Raw genomic sequence first — 21,013 nt, 5'->3', positions numbered from 1 at the left:
TTAGATCAGTGTGTTTCTTTATGCTTTCATATTTTCGTTCCCATTTTTACCGTCAATCTTGAATATAATAACATTGTGCTCACTTAGTTTGGCCGTATCTAAAACCCATCTGTTGCATATTCTGTTACTTAGTTGTAACGTTGATAAATTTACGTCTATATTCGATTCCCCACCTTGCGTAATTCTAAATGTTGGCGAATGTCCTTCTTCATTTATAACCATTAGCTCATTTTCCGTGATAATTTCTTCTAACATGTCTCCCTTTTTCATCCGTAATCCTGTTATTCCAGGATTACGTTAACATCTTTATTGCAAACAACAGAATGCGCTTTCGTTAAAGAGTTATCGTATGGAGTAGTGGACGGACGTAAGTCACTGTTAGCCGTTAAGATGTTAATGAATGGACTTCAGTATCTACCTATCATGGTTGATAACCTCTCTAATTGTCTATTGCAAACAACATCCATTAACATTTTAACGGCTAACAGTGACTTACGATCGCCCGTTACTCCACACGATATCGAAAGCGAATTCTGTTGTTTGCAATAGATAATTACAACGGTTACCATCAACCGAGTTAGATAGATAATAAGGTCATTCCGTTAATATTTTCATTGGTAAGGATCACTTTCGCAGTAGTTATCCCTATCCCATTCTTACTATTGGGTATTAGAAGTTACACATCACGCCGCATAGTGGTCGGAAACTTGGAAAAAGCGGACAAAAATAATTTATTCCGAAAGAATGGAAGTTGATGGACGTGTCTCTATCGTTCTATACGTAATTGTCCTTGCTATATCCCCGATAAACACCACCTTTACGAAGACACTTATGTGTCGGGTGGGGAGGATTGAGTGCTACAGTGAAATTTAGAGCTGTGTCGGTGGTAGTTCACTACCAGAAGGGCCACCCCTACCGAATTGGTCTAAATGGAGTAGCCAGACGAAGAGTGTTCTGGGAGAAGGCAGCAGTTCTCCAGTAGCCAAGTTGGCGGAAATCATAGTGATTGGTACGGCAACTTGGACATTAGTCCCAGGCGTGGTCAGAGTGACTTTAACGGCTGGGATACTGCGGAGTGGAAGGTAACGGGAAACCACCACTCTATTTTCCCTAGTTTGCTGGCAGCAAAAACAGAACATATGAACAATGGTCTTTCGCAGGTCAAAATGTAGTTCCGAAGGTAAAATATCCCCCCATTCGGATCTCCGGGAGGGGGATGGCTTGGGAAGGACTATTGGACGAGAAAGTAATAATGGGGGGAAGACAGATAGAGAAAGAAAGAGAAGGAAGAGCAAAAGGTTTAGGATAGGGACATGGAACGTACGTACTATGTTACAGGGAGGAAAACTAGAAAATCTTAAAGAAGAAATGAAACAAAATAATTTAGATTTGGTAGGCGTTTGTGAAGTTAGATGGGAAGGTAATGGGGTATTGAACAGCGAAGAATATAGAATGTTTTATTCAGGTAATGAAAAGGGCGGTCATAATGGCGTAGGAATAATTCTTGGAAAGTGCTTAAAAGAGAAGGTAGTGAAAGTAGAATTTATTGATGATAGAGTTATGATGTTAAGACTTAAAGGAAAAACGAAGGATCTAGTGGTGATACAGACTTATGCACCGACGACTTCGCATGCAAATGAAGAAGTAGAGGAAAATTATGAGAAAATAGAAGAAATTATAGATAGGGAGAAGAAAGGTGCATGCATAATTCTAATGGGAAATTTCAATGCAGTTGTGGGAGAAAAACAAGAAGGTAGTATCGTAGGCAAATATGGTTTAGGCGAAAGAAATGAAAGGGGAGAGGGACTGGTGAATTTCTGTAGACAGAATTCACTAGTAATTGGGAACACTTGGTTCAATCAGTACAAGAGAAGAGGATATACATGGAAATCACCAATAGATGGCGGAAGATATCAGATAGACTATCTTATGATTCAGGACAGGTATCGGAATAGCTTAAAGAACGCGAAGACCCTTCCCAGGGCTGATATTTTCTCCGATCATAATCTTGTGCTGGCCGAAGTAGATATTCAACTGAAAAATGTAGGCAGAAGAAAAGTAGGTAACAAAGTGTTGAATACTGAGAAGTTTAAAAACGAGGAAATAAGAAATCTTTTCGTTAAAAAATTCGAAGAAAACTGTTCAAACGAGGAAAGAATAGGTACAGGTAGTAACACACGGTGGGAACATATTAAACGTTGCTTACAGCAAGCCGCAGAAGAAGCAGTAGGTTACCGCGAACACAAAACTGCTAAGAAACCATGGGTTACAGAGCAGATGTTACAGAAAATGAGGGAGAGCAAGATGTGGAAACAGGTTGATACAGAAGAGGGCAGAAAGATGTACAGAAAGTTAAATAATGAATTACGAAGAGAAACAGACAGAGCGAGGGAAGAGTTTTACAAAAGAAAATGTGAGGACATAGAAGAATTAGAAAGAGTTGGGAAATATGAGGAAATGTACAAGGAGGTGAAATCTATAAAATTTCGGAGGAAACAAGGGGTATTATGATGGCAGTAGAAAATAAGAATGGGAAGGTAGTCAGCGAGAGAAATGAGGTCATAGGAAGGTGGAAAGAATACATTGAAGACTTATATGAGAGTAGAGATAGACCGTGTAGCCTAAATGTTGAAGTAGAAAATGAAGTAGGCGAGAATGATAAAGGATTTAGTATTCTTAGGGATGAGTTTGAAAAGGCTATATCCGAGATTAGGAATGGGAAGGCAACCGGAATAGATAATATACCAATCGAATTCATTAAAAAATAGGACACAAGGGAAAGAAAGAATTGTTCCGACTATTGTGGTGGGCTAAAGTGAACGTGTTGGGCATAGCCAGGTTTCAAAATTAAAATACTTAAATATTCGCACCACAAAGGTGGAGTGCCCTGAATGGACAGTCCCAAGAAGTATTTAAATTAAGTAATTAACAGAAGTTAAGTAAATGAGTTATATTAATTAATTGGATTACTTAAATATTAAAGATATAAATGAAATATTCGGTAGAGCTTTTTTTTTTAAAAAAAAAAATTAAGTGATTTGAAATATACAAAATACTCTTTAACTCAGGTAATCAGTGGCTTTACTTCAGTACAGATGCTCCATTGAAATGGTCAGATAACAACCATACACCCTTCTCAGTTCATGTTCTTGCCATGCTGTAAAAGAAAAACATATGCGAAATTTCCACATACCTTATTTGATGTCTGGAATCCATACAAGAAAGACTTCCGTGTAATTTTGTTGAATATTTAATGGTGATAAAGTAAACACTCCACTCCTCCACAGAAATCATACAGATTTTAAACACTGATATTCACACACATACATAAAAAAAATATTTTATATTCACATGAATATTAAATCGAAGTGACCGGTCGATAAAAAAAAATAATTATTATTTTTTTAATGAAAATTTGGCCATTATACATTTCTGTTCATAGTTCGTGCACGTATAGTTTTGATGCGTTCTTCATTGTCTTCTTCCTTCTGTCCTCTCTCTTCTCACTGAAGTTCGCTCGGCATCCTGGAACCTCCTAGATGATAACAATTGCTGCTACTGGGCGCTGCTCTGGTTGTTTGTCCGCTGCACTGGTGTCTCTCTCTTAGTATCTCTGGATCCATTTGAAGACATCTGGTTCATGCAGTGTTACTGGATAATTATCATCTGTATTGCCTCAAAAGTCTGGAAATGTACTGATTCTACGGTCCAATTTCAAAGTTCTCACTACACTGGCCACATATGACGCACTTTAAATTTTATCTTTCGAATTTTATATATATATATATCACACGGCAAACTACATACGAGAGTTATACGCTAGTAGTCATTGTCCTAGCTGCAGATTCAAAACTCAGTCTCTGCATCTATATAAAAAAATATTCTAACTCTCCTTTTTTTTAACATCTCGTCTCGCAACATGTGTTTCCCGTAAAGCACAGTTAAGTTCTGAGATGACGTAAAGTTCTGAGAAAGACTTACTAGAGTTGATATTTCAGATCGAGACGAAAGAAAGAAAAAAAACTCAATCTCGAGTAACGTCGCAATTCAGCTATTTAAAATGTGCCTATCTCTCAAAACAGACCATTGTCACGATGAGTCTTGCACTAACTGTCACAGATGATGACCTCTGTATATCGCGTCCTAACACCAACTAACTTGCTCCTTCCCTGTCAAACAGTTTTCTTTCAGAGGAAACAACACGATTTTCAAAGGCTCGCTCCTGACCTACCCAAAATTCAATGTATAGTCCCTTTTCGCGGATCCTAATGGTTTTGTCGCCAAAATGTCTGGGTAGTACACTTTCATGTAATCTTTCATTTATTCTTAGATTATTATTACTTGTCATCTGTTTTGAGTTTGACCACTGGATAGAGGAAATACTAAGCTTTAAAACGGTGTATCATACACTTTGTTATTCAAATGTTAAATACTTGTTTTCGTATTGTTTTCCCCCGGCGTCACTGTACATTTTCTTTGTAAACAATCTTCCTTGCCGAACCAGTCCATGTGCGTTTGTTTACATCGCCAGAGTACTCTAGCGGTGATCTCTCGCAACCTCCACACACACATTTGTTCATGGTTTTTCATTTTTTTTTCACAATAATTATCATGAATCAACAATCTATATATATAAAAGAGAACGCACAAATCCTTTGTTCCCTCATCACGCTAATACGGCTGAACCAATTTCTTTCATTTTTGGGGGGTTATTAGGATTTGGACCCTAGATGGTTTTTATCATATCACTTTAATTTTTAATTACCAGTGTCTTGAGATAATTGACCATTCAAGTGTCCATAACGTACAAATCCTTTGTTAGTTCATCATAGGTATAAAAATAAACGTATTTATATGCAACCCGCATGACCGTGTCACTCGGCGGGTTAACATAAATGACAGGCGATATAATGTTAACATTTACTGCAATCTACTATGGTTTTTATCATATCACTTGAAAGCGAAAAAGTAAAAATTATCTAAGTAACAAAGTTTATTGCGTTCCGGGGTGACCGCAGCGAAGCGGGGCGGGTTAACATAAATGACAGGCGATATAATGTTAACATTTACTGCAATCTTCTATGGTTTTTATCATATCACTTGAAAGCGAAAAAGTAAAAATTATCTAAGTAACAACGTTTATTGCGTTCCGGGGTGACCGCAGCGAAGCGGGGTGAACGCTGCTAGTATATTCTATATTACATTGTACCTAATATTCCTCTGATTATATTTACATAGGATTCCAGCAGTGACATTCAATTTAGAATTAATAATCAATAAATATACACATATCGGCTGCTATGACATTCACGGTACTGCGTATCGCTGTCGTCTCAATTACAGCAATGTCAACACCAAGCACAGTAAAGTAATAAGCTTTTGTTTTAAAGTTAAGGTAACAACGAAAACTCTTTTCTGATCAATACATCTTATCTTACATTTCTACAATTCTAAATATGTAATAATGCTAGGATATGACTGCATTCATAATTTTCAATGGGGGGAAAACCCACTCGCAGGAAGAGCAGAAGCTCTTCCTTGTCGAAACCGCGCTTTGAAGAAAAAAAATATAGGATAGTTTTCTGGCGGGATCCAACCCAAGCTTTCGAAGTTTCTAGTGTGAAAAATGGTCACTTGAAGAAAATCTAACGCCTTATTGTTCCCAAGAATTCTAACCCACTTGCTAAAATATCTGAGCAGAAATATACAAAGGTAATGGGATAGGATCTATGTCGCCAGGCCACTATCTGCAGCAACGTTAGCAACTCTGCTCACTTCTACCTAACTAAGTTAGAAGTATGATTTAAATATATGACCTAGATAAAATTTCTCTCATATCACAATTCTTCTTTAACTTTAGATAGCAATCCTGGGTGCACGTACACAGCTTTTAACTGCTACGGAACATTTTTTTTTAAACTCAGTGGTGCTTTTCCAAGTTAAGTTTTCTTTCCTACATATATTTTTATATTCCAAATGACAATGTTTAATTCACCTATTTTATATACTAATTAACCTAACTTATATATTCTTAATTAACCTATAGATATGTAAATTATTCTAATATTATGCAAAAATTTCGCTTGAAATTAACATAAAAATTCTAAATAGAACATAGCTATATGTGTGCCTCCTATACTATGCAACGAAATATATGAAACAGGAGAATGGCCAAAAGACTTTCTGAAAACGATCATGATACCGATGGCTAAGAAATCGAACCCAAAGAGATGTGAGGATTATAGAACTATTAGTCTCATATCTCATGCAGCTAAAATTCTGCTCCGAATACTGAACAGAAGGTTATATGAAAGAACAAATAAAGAAGTTGAGGAGGAGCAGTTCGGGTTCAGAAGAAGCAAGGTACAAGAGATGCAATTGGAGTATTAAGGGCGATCGGTGAAAGATTTATAGAAAAAGGGAAAGAGGTGTATGTTATATTTATTGATCTAGAAAAGGCTTTTGACCGCGTGAATTGGGCATTGTTGTTGGGAGTTCTAAGGAAGATAGGGTTAGAATGGAAAGATAGAAGACTTATAAGAAACTTATACATGAACCAACAAGTAAGTGTTAGAATAGGGGAAGAACTGACGGAAGAGAGTGCAATTGGAAGGGGAGTTCGACAAGGATGCTGCCTCTCGCCAACACTATTTAATGTCTATCTAGAAGAGATAGTGAAAAAGAGTTTGCACGATGATGATGGTATTTCGGTAGGAGGTAGAATGATTAGATGCATAAGATTTGCAGATGATATGGCGCTTGTTGCAGAATCTGAAAAGAAAATCAATAAAATGTTAGAAAAAAATGAGAAAGGGCTTTGAAGAATATGGGATGAAAATAAATGTTAGAAAGACAAAAGCCATGGTGATTGGAACGAAGGGGTCTGTGTCAAATATAAAAGTAGGAAGGAGAAAGTAGAACAAGTGGATAGTTTTCGATATCTGGGTAGTATTCTTAGTAATAACATGACGTGCGAACGTGAAATAAAAGCAAGGATAGGAATGGCGAAAGAAGCCTTTAAGAAGAAGAAAAGTCTGTTTTGTGGGAACTTGAAGAAAGAGTTGAGAAAAAGACTCATAAAATGCTTCGTGTGGAGTGTTGTACTGTATGAGGCGGAAACGTGGACATTACGTAAAGGTGATGAAAATCGACTGGAAGCCTTCGAAATGTGGGTATGGAGAAGAATGGAAAGAATTAGTTGGGTTGAGCGCAAAACGAATGAGAAAGTGTTAGAAATGGTGGGTGAGAAAAGAACACTTTTAGATATTATTAGGAAGAGGAAGAGAGACTGGTTGGGACATTGCCTAAGAAGAGATTGTATCATGAGGGACGTCCTAGAGGGTATGGTGTCGGGAAAGAGAGGGAGGGGGTGAAGGAGACTACAATTAATGGATGATATAAATACAGAAAGATCATACGCAAAGAGAAAGAAGTTAGCGGAGGACCATGGAGCATGGAAGCTTTTCAGCTGCGGTGAGTGACCTGCCAATAAAGGCAGAATACCTATGATGATATCAATTGCAAGTACTGCAAAAGTGATTCGAAGAACCCCTAATGCAATACGTGCATTTATATATACACAGGGTGGTCACAGGGTTTCCATATCAAAAGTGTGGAAACCCTTCGCATACATGTCAAATACTGAAAAATATAACCAAATGAATAATGTAGGTGAGCAATAAAGGTGAGGAGAAATTGGGGAGGAGACAGAACAATGAAAGCCGCCATCTTGAAATCCACCATTGTGAATCATACATACAGTTTATAAATTGAAAACATAACATGATGACTATTTATGTGAATTGGGCATCGCTAGCCAGTACGAAGTTATGACAGGTGTTAATATGCATCCAAGAAGCAATTACAGATTCAATGTGCTCTGCCGTTATTGTATGTGCAACTAATATAAAGACAATGCAAAACAAATGTGTGTTTGACCTTAGGATACAAAATAAAGTTCGCGGTTTTGTACTACCACCATCTTCGAAGAAAAACACTAATACTTACTGGAATGTAATTTAGTTCAGGATTACTTTGTTTCGGTAAGATTAAAATATTCATTATAGAATCTTCTTATACACTACATCACTGACGTGTAATATACAACAGCTCCATACGACTAATAGTTCATCACTGCAATATGTATGAGGCTTTCACTACAACTTTAATTCAGAAATGAAGGGCGATCCAAATTACGTACAAGACAATATGCCTTTTCCATTTATAAGGCTCAGATAGCGGATCTGAATTGAACATTACTCATCACGCATTTCCAGTTAGATGGCTCTGAGTCCTTTAGCTGCTACACTTGGCTGCAGCTACTTCCAATGCTCAACCTTTGTACTACTTATGGTCAACTCAATAAATCTTATTTTGCAGATAACCAAGGATAAGCTTAGACTGCGGAGCTACTAATATCAGCATATATGTAACTTTTCGGTAAGACTAACAAAGCTATCATATAAATGATATGACAATGGATAACAAATAAAACCCTTCACTAAACACACAGTATTTGAGTTCAATGTACTATCCGACCACTTTCATCGACCTCAGAAACGATATAAATGGTTAAAACATATCATTTTGTTCGGTTCATTTTTTTAATACTGATTTTTCGACATTTTTATTTGTTCATGTTTACATGCATTTTGTGGACAGCGAAAATATTCCTTTGTCCTGAAACTCCGGATTTGGAAGAAGGAGAGATACTTATAATCAAATGTCAATACCGATTTCATAGGCGGCGAAGTTGAGAAAATCGATTTTTGACCGCTCTTTCCCAGTTTCCGGCCACTGTGCGCCGTTCGATGGTAGTAAAAAGCATTCAGTTGTTGACATTTACCGGACGAAACTGAAACTTCCAGTGCGTGATCCTTTCACTTCGTATCATAATTTATTTCAAACTAGCAGAATACTCGTTCTTCGCACGTGGAAAAGACATTTCACTTGGCATAAAGGGCGGAATTTGGATTTAAACTGCATCGGAAGTGTCGCTGTTTATCTCAGCGATCCCGAAAACTATAGATTCGACACTTATATCAGGAATTTTCGATCATTTTAAAATATCTCCCTCTACTTCCCCCTAAAAATGAAAATGAAATGAAATATTTAAGTTTTACGTCCCACGATTATGCCGGTTAGCCTAAAGGAGACGGTGATGATGAGAGATGAGTGAAATGATGGAATGAAGAAAGTGAGAGGAAACGGGAGAATCCCGAGAAAACCCGCGAGCACGGTGTTTGTCCACCACAAAGTCCACAAGGCGCGAGCTGGAATCGAACCAGGGACCCCAAGCACCGGAGGTAAACGCTCTACCACTGAGCCACCGCGCCCCTACTTCCCCCTAAGTTGCACCGTCAAAGTGATACGAGAAAAGCCCTCCCAGGCTTGGACCTCATCTATGTTGAAAATTTGATCGAGATCGTTCAAATATGTTTAACAGTGGTAAAACATTATATAATTGATTTCGCTTAAAAAGGAGGATAATTGCAATGAAATGCTGTTGTATCTTTTTATTTCTTTCAGAATCAAACAAAAGGAAAGAGAAGACCGAAAATAACGTAGAAAATAGAGAATCCGAGAGGCAGGAGTCAAAGAACAGTGGTGCTGATGAACAAGTGAACCATCCTTTACAGAATGCAAATATTATGAATGGCATATGTAACGGAGAGCTCGGTAAACGAACAATAGTATAACTGTGATAGAGCGCCAAGTGACTGTCTCTACATATTAAAACCTGTACATAGTGTGTTTTTTCTTTGTATATAAGGAGTGTTCAAAAAATTGTATTTTTGTTAGTGAATGTGTGTGTGTGAGAGAGATGATTGCATTATTTCCTGTGTGTATGTCTGTGTAGCTTGTACAGTACAAATGTTACGAATGATAACAGTAGGGTATTAAAAAATTTAGAAGGTATGTATATGTGTAAGTTAGTAAAACAATATTGTACATTATAAACCTAAATTTAAATTTTATGCAACAAGAACATATTTACGTATATGTATAATTGATGGCGATTTTCTACTGAAATTAGAAGCAAAATTCTTTTGAGTTATACACATAATTATGACCAATAATATTAATAATAAAGTGAACTATTTCTTTTCAGTTGTTCAAATTATGAATGTAGGAATGGAATTAAACACAAAATAACTGTTCTTTCGTCACTAGGAATTTGCTTCACTTTACAAAAATCGATTCTTTTGAAAAATAAACTTCGACCAAATCCTTTTGTTCATACGGGTTGAAGACATGGTATCATGTAATGTGAGTTTTTACTATGACTATGATCACGCTGGAAGTTTATTGATTCAACTTTACTGTATTGAGAACATAAAATGGAACTAACAGTGTTATACGGTATGATATATGCGCACTATAAACTGAAGATAATTCGAAACTTTAAAAACAATATTGTGATTTATTAATGATGTTAACTTGTACGTGTACGATGTTGTATGTATTTGATTTTTTTTAACAAAATGGAAAATAAATAAATAAATAAATAAATAAATAGAGTATTTACTATAGTAACTCAATCTGAATCGATGTTACAGTTTTAAGTTCATGGTGTCTAAAATCTTCATCCGATTTCAAAGTGCTATAGCTGAATACAGCTCTCGGTATTAGAATGAAACACTAACAGAAGGAAAGTGACAATCTTCAGTTTCATATACATACATATTATGCAGTGGCATATTCTGGTTTGATAGCATTGGCTGTCACTGATTGTATTATTATTACTATCAACAGTAATAATAATAATATACAAAATATACGTAACAATGAACAAATAGTGGTTGATTCCACAGCCTTCACTAATTTTAATTTAACCTCTTGTGCAAGTTCGCTTTCATCTTCCATTGAAACTTTCAGTGTAGATTCTAGTGTGACAGTCACCATGGCAATTAAATTATAACATCAAAGTTCGCTTCAATCATCACGTTTTTCCTTTTCGGTTGTAATTACTTACTCAGGGATAAACTATAGCATAAGTTAGTCTCTCTGTGGTTCTTCCGAAATCAATTCCATTTTTTCCGGAAATTTGATCGTTTCACTCTAGTGAAGGTTTCGCTAATTTGGAACGAATTGTATTTTAACTTTGAAAATGGGTACAGAGGAGTCACATAAAAAACGTGAAATTTTGAAGCGGTATCAGGAAGTTTGGAAACCCCTACAATATACAAAGATCATGAAGATAAGCTTCAGAACAAAGGTTTATATTGATCTTAAAAAATAATAATAATTTTAAAGTAGCATTTCGTATCCATTGTAATAATAACACATTGTTTAAAAATTTGAGACTGATAAAAAGAAGATATGTTGTTTGATATTGGAATATTTTTTGGTGTACAATATATGTTTAAGTGTTTGGTGTTTTTTTACCCATTTAAAATAAAAAATTAATGTTTAGAGAAGTGTTGTTATTTTCTTTAAAATGTAGGTGGTTGTTAACTCCGGAATCAATGAAAGAACGAATGAACAACAACTGTCTTAATGTGGACCATGTTCCACCTGACACAATTCAGTATACACTTATCTAAACCCTCCAATGTGTTTCGTTCAAACTTCTTCTACATGTGAATATTCTAAGCAACCAATACAATTGTTATCCACTCCGAGAAACAATCCAGATTCAAGAGTTTCACAGCGCATATTCTTCAGATTTAAAACTTCCCCACATACCAAATTGCATGGATTAAGGTCAATGATTGCGGCATCTATTCCACAGGCATTTTTTTTTTAAAATGACATTCAATCAGTGGGCTTATTCATACGAGGTTCGTACCAAAAGTATTTGCCGTTTTCCCATAACTCACCATAGTTTACAATTTTTGACTTATCTATTTCTTTTTCTTTTCAAACAATTCCCTTCCACATCTACACACATTGCATTTTTCTATCCTACTATTAAAAGCGTGTGAAATTTCCATGGGGAGGGGGGGGGGCAGAGGTATGTTTTAGAAACTGGAAAATGTCATATCTGACAGCACTTCTGGACTCAAAACATCTGCCTTACAATGAATCCTTCTATTCTGAAAGGGGACAGAGGTTACTAGGGGATTTTTCTTGGAAGCAAAATGGATGAGGGACCACTTCGATGTTCTTATCCTATGTAAAGCTTTCTTCCGAACTAGGGGAGCTTCTATTTTGCATCCAGTTGTTGAGGGATCTAACGTGAACCGACCTCGAACAACTTCAAGTGGTCTGTCGAAATTATTTCCACGATATAATAAGAGAATCTGTAAGGTTACAAATATCTTCAACGGTTGGCTTTCTGTCCTCCATAACCAGCTTTCGACAAGACTAATGTTTTCTTCGATGGTTACACAAATTAAGCTTCCGAACTTAAGCGGATTTTCAGAGAAACTTGAAATTTGGCACAATGACACCTAAAAATCTAAATATCAATCCCCTGTAATTTCACTAAAATGTCCTCATGTATTTAGTACATACATCAGAGTGAGAAGTACTTTTGGTACGCACCTCGAATTTTCTTCTTCGTCTTATCATCATTTTAGTGTTTTGAGTTTAATGTCTCATGATCATACTCTGAGTCTAAGAGAAACGGTGATGATGACAATGAACGAAATGATGGAATGGAGAAAGCAGAACAAATAAAACCCGAGGAAACCCAAGCACACGGTGTTAGTCCACCATAAAGTCTTCCAAAGCCTTGAGCTGGATTCGAACCAAGAACCCGCCGTGGGATGCTGCACAGACTAGATTGAATACCAAGAGTAGTTAGTAGAACGAGACGTGTGTTTCTGAATGCATTCGCAAGAGTTTGTGAGTAACTTTGACTTAAACTTCTCGTAATATTTCCTAAGCCGCGAACTGTACCAACCATCTTGTCTAATGGCAGTAACAATGGTCAGTACTACCTGGGTACGTACATAGAGCCATAACTTCATAGAGCCTTATTTTCTTCATTATTATAATTTACTCTTAATAAAAAAAATAAAGCAAATATGTTGCGAGTAAGGATGCTCATGAGTCGAGACATATCTCGAATCTCATCTCGACTTGACTCAAAAACGAGACGAGATTCGAGTCGAGACAAGCTTCGTGGAATTCGAGACGAGAGTACTCATAAAAATCTCAACTCGTCTCGAAAATCTTTGCATATTTTTAAAAATAATTTCGAAGAAGCTATTTGCTCAAAAAACAGTTATTTGGTTTGAAACCAATACCAGCATTTATTAATTTAAAAAAGATGGACAATGCATGAACTTAATAGTTAACCTTTCGACAACAAGCTTTAATTTTAATCTCCTTTCAGTTAATTAAAACTAATAATTGTATGTCGTGATATTTGATAGTACTTCAACTATAATTCAGATGTTTTGTTTTACTTCAATAGATATATATCTTTTCAAAAAAGATCTCTATAAACAGTATATTCTAAAACTATGAACTATATAGTTAGGTTTTGGTTGCCAACATAACAGAAATATGGATTCTCCATGAGATATTAAACTTCAACTTTTACTCGTGGAAAAGTTCAATTTTGGAGTTAGGCCATTTGGCGTTGAAGCGATGTACTGTATGATAAATGCCCTCCTCACATTACTCTAGTATCGTAGTTTGTTCGGGAGCCTGGAGATGTTACATTCTCTAAGTGGGTGGGGGGAAGATGCCATAGTTTTTAATCACAAGACAATAGCAAACAGAAAAATACGAGTTGAAGACAAACTTACAGGATAAATAGTTTAGTCCTTCCACTAGACCTTGTGTGAGGGGTCGTGAAAGAACTAGATACGGTAAGTGATAAAGAGGCGGATAAATAAACATCTCCAAATAGGCATCTTTCTCTCACTTTCGGTGTAAGATGCCTATTTCTTGTGGGTAAGATGCCACACCTTTTTGTCATGGCTATTACCGTAAGATTAGGAAATAGAACGAATTTTGTTTATTGTGATGTTAAATAAATTATGTATCGATACAATACTGCAGCGGCTTAGTCTAACGTACACACCTGTTCACAAAAAGCTGGAAACTCGTTCAGAAACTTAAGACCGAAAAAGTAAGCCTAGATCCGTCACAATTTCCACAGATCTATACACAGGGAATTGCATGTTCCCGCCGTTCTTTATATAGACACTAGCTGCAAACCGTACTGTCATCCGAGCGATGTGAAAATGTAAAAACAAAATCAAACTACTTATTTCTGAGATTAATATTGATTGCACACCTCATGCACAGTTCCAATATGCAAAATCAACCATTATCTTAAGTAGAAATTGCTGAAAACGACAGTTTTAAGTTGCGTCTGTAGTCAAGCAGATTTATTACTGCTACTGACATTTCTGAAACGAAGGGCGACGGTTCGAGCCTCCGTGCGGAAAGTTAAATTATTCCTCCTTTTTTTCTAAATATATAACTTTTTTATAAATATAAATTTCTACTGTGAAATGATTGAGAAAAAATTATCCGACGAACTGTCACTTTTCAAATCCCTGTCACATTTACTAGCCCGCCATGTCCATAATTCATATACGAAAACGCTAAAATGAGAAATGTGAACACAGTTGAATATCTAAAACCACACATTCAAAATGAAAATTATTCATATATATATTTTGGGGGCTTTGCTAACTTCATTCTTGGAAATTTGAACATTCTACAAGATATTTCATTCACTTTACAATATTTTATTTGAATATGTGACGCTGAATCCAAAAATATGGTTACATTGCTCTTTATTGAAGGAATTGAGAAGGCTATTTTGGATTAATATGCATTATAAAAGACATTTTCTCTCTCTTGACTTGCTACAAGCTAGCAACAGAAACAGGAAATACGTAAAACTTTCTGAAAGTGACTAATGTTGCTTTTACTGCGCAATTTTGTAGGAAGTTTACTTGTCGAAGATTACTAATAAGTCATCCTACAGGATACATAATCATGATTTTGGCAACGTGACACCGCATTAATATGTTGAAATTGGTTATATAGATATGAATCTATAGATAAGTCTAGAGATCACGCTATTTAATTCTTCCGGCTGTGACAGTACACGTATGTACATGTGTGTCACGCCACGTATTTTGGGTGCGGCAGTCTCTAAGAGCCAATCAAAATGCAAAAGAGCAATAAGTTTCCATATTTGTGGAGATGATAAAACGGATGTACTGACGGATGTGAGGCTTGGGTGTGACCCTCGAGAATAATATAAAAGAACCTCAAGGTCTCAAACGGTTGATTGAGAAGTTCAGAAGTTCCGGTGCAAAGGTGCAGAGGTTCGAGACGTCGGTTGTGACCAGACAGAATCATCGTCAAAGTTTCTAAGAGTTACAAGAATACTACCATAAGGTATGTATAATCTCTTGTTGCATCATAAAATTCAAGTTTAGAGATGTCATGCGGTACTTCAAAATGAATTGTGTACCTACCATAAAACTTTCAAGATTACGAACTGTTGCCACATACTTGTATTTCATCTTCCGTTTCTTCTAACTTAATATTTCAATCTCTAGCCTGTCAATCAATATATATATATATATAAGTTAAGGTATCAATCTATCAAATGAACTATCAGATATTCCATTACTTTTGTTGAATCACTAAATCAAATGTTGTTATATATCACCATTTTAGTTATGTAATAAACTTACTTTTTATAAATAATGTTGTCATTCCCCTAGATTAAACCACTTTTCCCATGAAAATCATGGTGTAATTCAAGTATATTTCTTTGTGACATCTGCTACAGAATTAGCGTGAGCAGATCTCTATATTATGGTGGAATAAAACGAGCTAAATAATTAAAAAGAGTCTGCACATCGTCACAAATGGGGGCTCGTCCAAAGCCTTTTCTTCCTTTTTCACTTTTCGGGACGAAAAATTTTGTAGTGCTGCTATGACATCTTTCCTTTTCTGTTTTTGTTTATGTTCTGTTCTGGTATATTATTCATAGTGCATTATAATTTAAGTACATTAAGTGAATTGTTGTAATTTTACCAATGTATTATTGTGGATTATAATGACAATTAGTGATTGATTATATTACTCATAGTGAAATACCCCCTTATATATTTTTTTCTTTCCTTCAATTAGAGAAAACTAAAATCTTAAGTAATAATTCAAAATGTCTTTCCATTGGTTCCCCTTTTTCAAACCTAAGAAATCTCCGCCGAAGTTTCACGCTTGGTATATTACAAAATCGGGTGAGGCGAATTGCAAATATTGTAGGAAATCTCTTGCTCAGAAAACTGCGCTCACGAAGACTTTGCGTTCCGAGTTATGTCCCATGGCAAAAGAAGCAACCGATTTGCCAGTGCAGCAGGCTAGTTTGCCAGTAGCTAGTTCGCCTACTTCTCTTGAACCGCGGATAAATCATCCACAGCAGTATAGTTACCAGATCCTGTGGATAGGCAACCGATAACGAAAACGCAGCGTTATAAGGAAAATTTAGCTAAGTTTGAAGAAACTTGTAATAAAATGTCATCCTTGACTCCTTTGGACAGTACACAATATAAACCAGTGGTCGCGAAACGGACAATTTTCCTTAAGCCAGAACAACTTACTAATCCTTCTAATGAAGGTGCAGATAGCTCATCCGAAGAGTCTCCTGGCATTATGACGGGTGATTTTGAGTTTGACCCTACATTAGCGTCAACACCTTTAAAGAAAGAAGAACAGCAGCAAGTAGTTGCTTCAGAATCGGTCAAGGATGAAGATTATTTTCCATTTGATATACCACCTCACGTGGAAAAACCCTTGGAAGGTAAACTCCCAGAAAATTCACCACCAGAATCAAGTAAACATGATTCCGATGACGAAATTCAACAATTGGCAAAGAAGGAGCTCTACCAGGAGAAGACTGCACGTGACGTACTAACACCGAGTCCTTTCTCATATGACTCAGGCGAAGAATTTAAAGAGTTTATAAATGAAGAACCTTGTATTGAAAATCTAAGTTTTCTTAAATATCCGCAAATTGCTTCTCACCCTCCTCAAGTGACATATTCCCCCACTGCCGATAACGCACTTGCACTTTTGTTATATAATAATATTAGGCAAGAAATTTTAGATAATCACGAAGTGAAGACTCCCTCAGAGGATTCATTACCCTTGGACGAGAATAAGGCAATAAATGTTAATTTACTCCCTCCGAAAGGACCCCAAATAGAAAATAGACAAGATCCTGATGAATCAAGTGCACGGGAAGAAACAGAAGATCGAGTAGCCAGTGTCCCGGTATTGAAATTGCCGAAATTTAAAGGAAGCCCTAAAGAATCTGTTACAAGATTCCTTGATGAATATCAAACTATATCTCGTGCCCTCGATTGGCTCGACCAGGAGCAATGTATATATCTAGCGGCCTGTCTTGAAAATTCGGCCCTTGATTGGTTCCTATGTCATAAGGATGCCATCCAACAGTTGCAGTTTCGAGAATTAAAGCAAATGATTTCTCGAGCATTTCGTGACGATTTATATAAAGGTCAGCTTGAACAAAAGTTAAAGAGAAAACGACTCCCTCCTCGTTTCCCTCCTGATAACTTCGCGTATACTTTAATACGAGACTGGAAGTTCGTAAGACCTGAAATGGGAGAGAGAGAATTGTTACGCCTATTGTATAAAGCGTTGCCTACAAATTATGTCCAGGCCTTAGTATTAAAGGAAGTATCGACAATAGATCAAGCTATTCATGTGTTGCGTTTATTGTACTTAGCTGACATTTATTCTGAATCTCATCAGGAAATGAATAGAAAACGTAGAGAATTTAAAAGACCACATCATGTAAAACCTTATAGGGGTGTTAGAAACAATTCGTTTGTCAAAAGAATGTGGACGTATAAGCATGAAATCGGGAGAGATGGTAGGCCAATTGAAGTGAAAAGAGCTCGAACGAAATTGTGTGATCACAGATTGCCCACGATTCCGATTCGAATTTTTAATAGAAAAGTAGACGCATTATTAGACAGTGGTTCGCAAGTCTCTGTTTTGGCTGAAGGAATAATCCCTCAAAATTTTCCAATTGCTAAGCGAATGCGCGCCACTATTCGTTTGCGCACATTAGGGGATAAGTTAACTGAACCACTCCCAGTGGTTAGGTTAAGTTTCCAAGTTGGAACTTATGGTCGAAGATCGCGTCGTTTATGGTTAAATGTGGCATTAGTTAAACAGTCTCAATTAGACGAGAAAATGGTTCTAGGGATAGGTTTCATTCAGCGTTACACATACGGTATAGGGTTACAGTCTATAACTATTAATGGCAATCAAAGACATCCTAACATGAAGTTTTATGTTCAGTATTTGCCAAGTCGTAAGGAACAAACAGTATTAAATCTGTCACATGTTCAGTTTTACAACAAAAATGGTAACTCTAGGACGAATAGAAACGTTAGCTCAACATCAGTATCACCTACGAACATTGACGTGCCACTTCATGATTCAATCTCCCTTTCTGAAGACGCACATTGTGATTCCCAACCTGAGGACGAATGTCCTATAATGAAAATCAACTGTATTGAGCAGCAAACATCTCGTAACTTGATCACAACTGCCGAGCGCATGCAAATACCTGCTGGGAAAGTTGGTTTAGTGCAAGTTAAGCCATGTTATCCTATAACTGGAGATCATTATGTTGAACCGAATGATGTTTTGCATCGAACTTACTCATGTTTAATACCACCTACAATGTGTGTAGAAGAAAATGGGTATGCTAAACTGCCTGTGTTTAATTTGAGTAAGCGGGACGTGACTATTCCAGATGCTCAAATCATAGGACATTTGGAAAAATGTGTTCCTACACCAGAGATAAGAGTGAACACGGTTAAAGCCAGCCCACTCTCTGCTGAGAAAGTCGAAAATTCGAAATCTAAATTACAACACGATGTTGGCAAGGAAATTGACATTTCCCCTGACCTTTCGTCTGAAGATCGAAAAAGGGTAGTAGATCTATTGAATGAATTTCAAGATATTATTGCGTGGACAATAAATGATATAACTGTAACACACGAATATGCGCATAGCATAGAATTAATTTCAAACATTCCTGTATCTTCACCACCCTACAGAGAGACATTAGAGACAAAAAGAGCCATGAAAGAAGAGATTGACAATTTGCTTAAACAAAACATCATCTCTAGTTGTCGGTCTTCATACGCATCACCAGTTATTTTAGTTAAGAAGAGAGATAATTCTAAGAAACTCATAGTGGACAATAGAAAATTGAACTCCGTCATATCTCCTGACAGTTACGCTCTTCCATCACTCAACAACCTAATAGACTTATTCACAAATATTCAATTCATAAGTTCAATAGACCTCAGATCTGGTTTTCTACAAATTCCCTTAAAGAAAGAAGATAAATTGAAAACTGCATTCATTTGTAGTGCCGGTTTGTTTAATTTTAATGTGGTCCCAAAAGGTATCTCCACTTCCTCCGTAGCATTTCAAAGAATGATCGACAAAGTGTTTGCAGGGTTAAAATTTAATATTATGGCATGCTTCGTGGATGACTTGATTGTCTTTGGAAAATCTATAGAAGAAAAGTTAGATAGAATTCGGAAAGTATTCACTCGTTTGCGAGAAGCCAATCTAAAATTAAATCCCTCAAAATCTCACTTTATGTATGCTGAACTACCAATCTTAGGATTCGTCGTAGGACGCGAAGGGGTTAAGATAGATCCTAAACGAGTCGAGGCTATCACTAACTTTCCCGAACCAAAAACAGTTCATGATGTACGCAGTTTCGTTGGATTGGCTAGTTATAATCGAAGATTTATTAAAAACTTTTCAGTTATCGCGAAGCCCTTAATAGATTTGACTAAACCTGATGTAATATTTCAATTTGGAGATGAAGAACGTCAAGCCTTTAACATTCTAAAGGAGAAGCTCGTTACTGCCCCAGTATTAGCCATCTTTGATCCTGAAGCAGATGCTACCGAATTGTATGTAGATGCTTGTGAATACGGAATTGGCGCCGTATTAATGCAAATCAAGAATGGAGAGAAGAAACCGATTGCTTATTATAGCAGAAAAATCTCAGACCATGAAGCTAAGTCTTTAACGATCCCAGAAAAAGAGACCATGGCTTTGGTACAAGCCGTATTACACTTCCATGAATATCTAATAGGAGTGCCTCACTTCACTGCATTTACTGATAGTTGTGGTGTTTGCTATTTAAGGAACATGAAAAATCTAAAAGGCAAATATCTTCTTTGGTTAATCAGGTTGCAATCTTATAACTTCTCGATTAAAGCGATAAGAGGTAACCCCTCTAATCGACATTCGGACTGCATGTCCAGATATCCGACGCAAACCTTAAGTGTGGAAGAAAGCGCCAATCGCGACGAAGGGCTGTGTATAAACATGATGAAAATTGACACGACTGATGTAATTAAGCCACAGAAAGAAGACGAATATTTTGGTAGAATTCGTGAATTAGTAAAGTCTGATCCTACTAATAATGAGGCTCGTCCGTATGTATTAGTAGATGAGGTGTTATATCGTAAGTCTAATAACGATTTAAAGCAATGTTTTCCTCGAAGTCTGGTTCCTGAGGTTTTATATGCTATCCATACATCATGTCTAGAAGGCGGACATCTTGGAGAGAGCAAAGTGTTTTCTCGTGTCAATGAGCGATTTTATTGGCCTCGAATGGGATTCGATATCAAACAGTATATTAAGACATGTCGCGAATGTCAAGAACGTAAAGACTCAACCACTACACCATTAGGGTTGCATGAACCAATTAAACCACTAGCTCCTTTCCATACCTTAAATTTGGAAGTATTTGGCCCACTGCCCCCCTCTAATGGTTATAAGTATGTCATCACCGCAGTCGATATGTTTTCAAACTATGTAGTGGCACGACTATTAAGAACAATAATAGTCAAGAATGTTGCAAAGTTTTTACTGGAGGATATTATTTGTTATTTTGGTCCACCCCGCCATATATTGTCAGACCTTGGTTCTAAATTCCACACACAAGTAACTAGCGAAATTATGACTGTACTCGGTATACATCAAAAGTTTAGTATTAATTACCATCATAGAA

At 36.6% G+C, this 21,013-nt stretch overlaps 1 protein-coding gene across 1 annotated transcript in view; it reads left to right on the top strand.

Moving 5' to 3' along the window:
- The window catches only part of LOC145670618 (O-acyltransferase like protein-like), a 41,316-nt gene extending 31,484 nt beyond the window's left edge, over positions 1–9,832 (top strand). Inside the window, exon 4 of the mRNA XM_081739409.1 lies at positions 9,529–9,832. Within this exon, the coding sequence (XP_081595535.1) occupies positions 9,529–9,698 (170 nt within the window). The 3' untranslated portion in view covers positions 9,699–9,832. The remainder of the gene's footprint in view (positions 1–9,528) is intronic.
- Positions 9,833–21,013: the final 11,181 nt, after the last annotated feature.

The sequence above is a fragment of the Thermobia domestica genome, chromosome 14, assembly GCF_964235325.1.
Source record: "Thermobia domestica chromosome 14, izTheDome1.hap1.1, whole genome shotgun sequence".
NCBI lineage: Eukaryota > Metazoa > Arthropoda > Insecta > Zygentoma > Lepismatidae > Thermobia > Thermobia domestica.
Note: the sequence above shows the minus strand (reverse complement) of the source record. Positions and strands in the feature narration are given on the sequence as shown.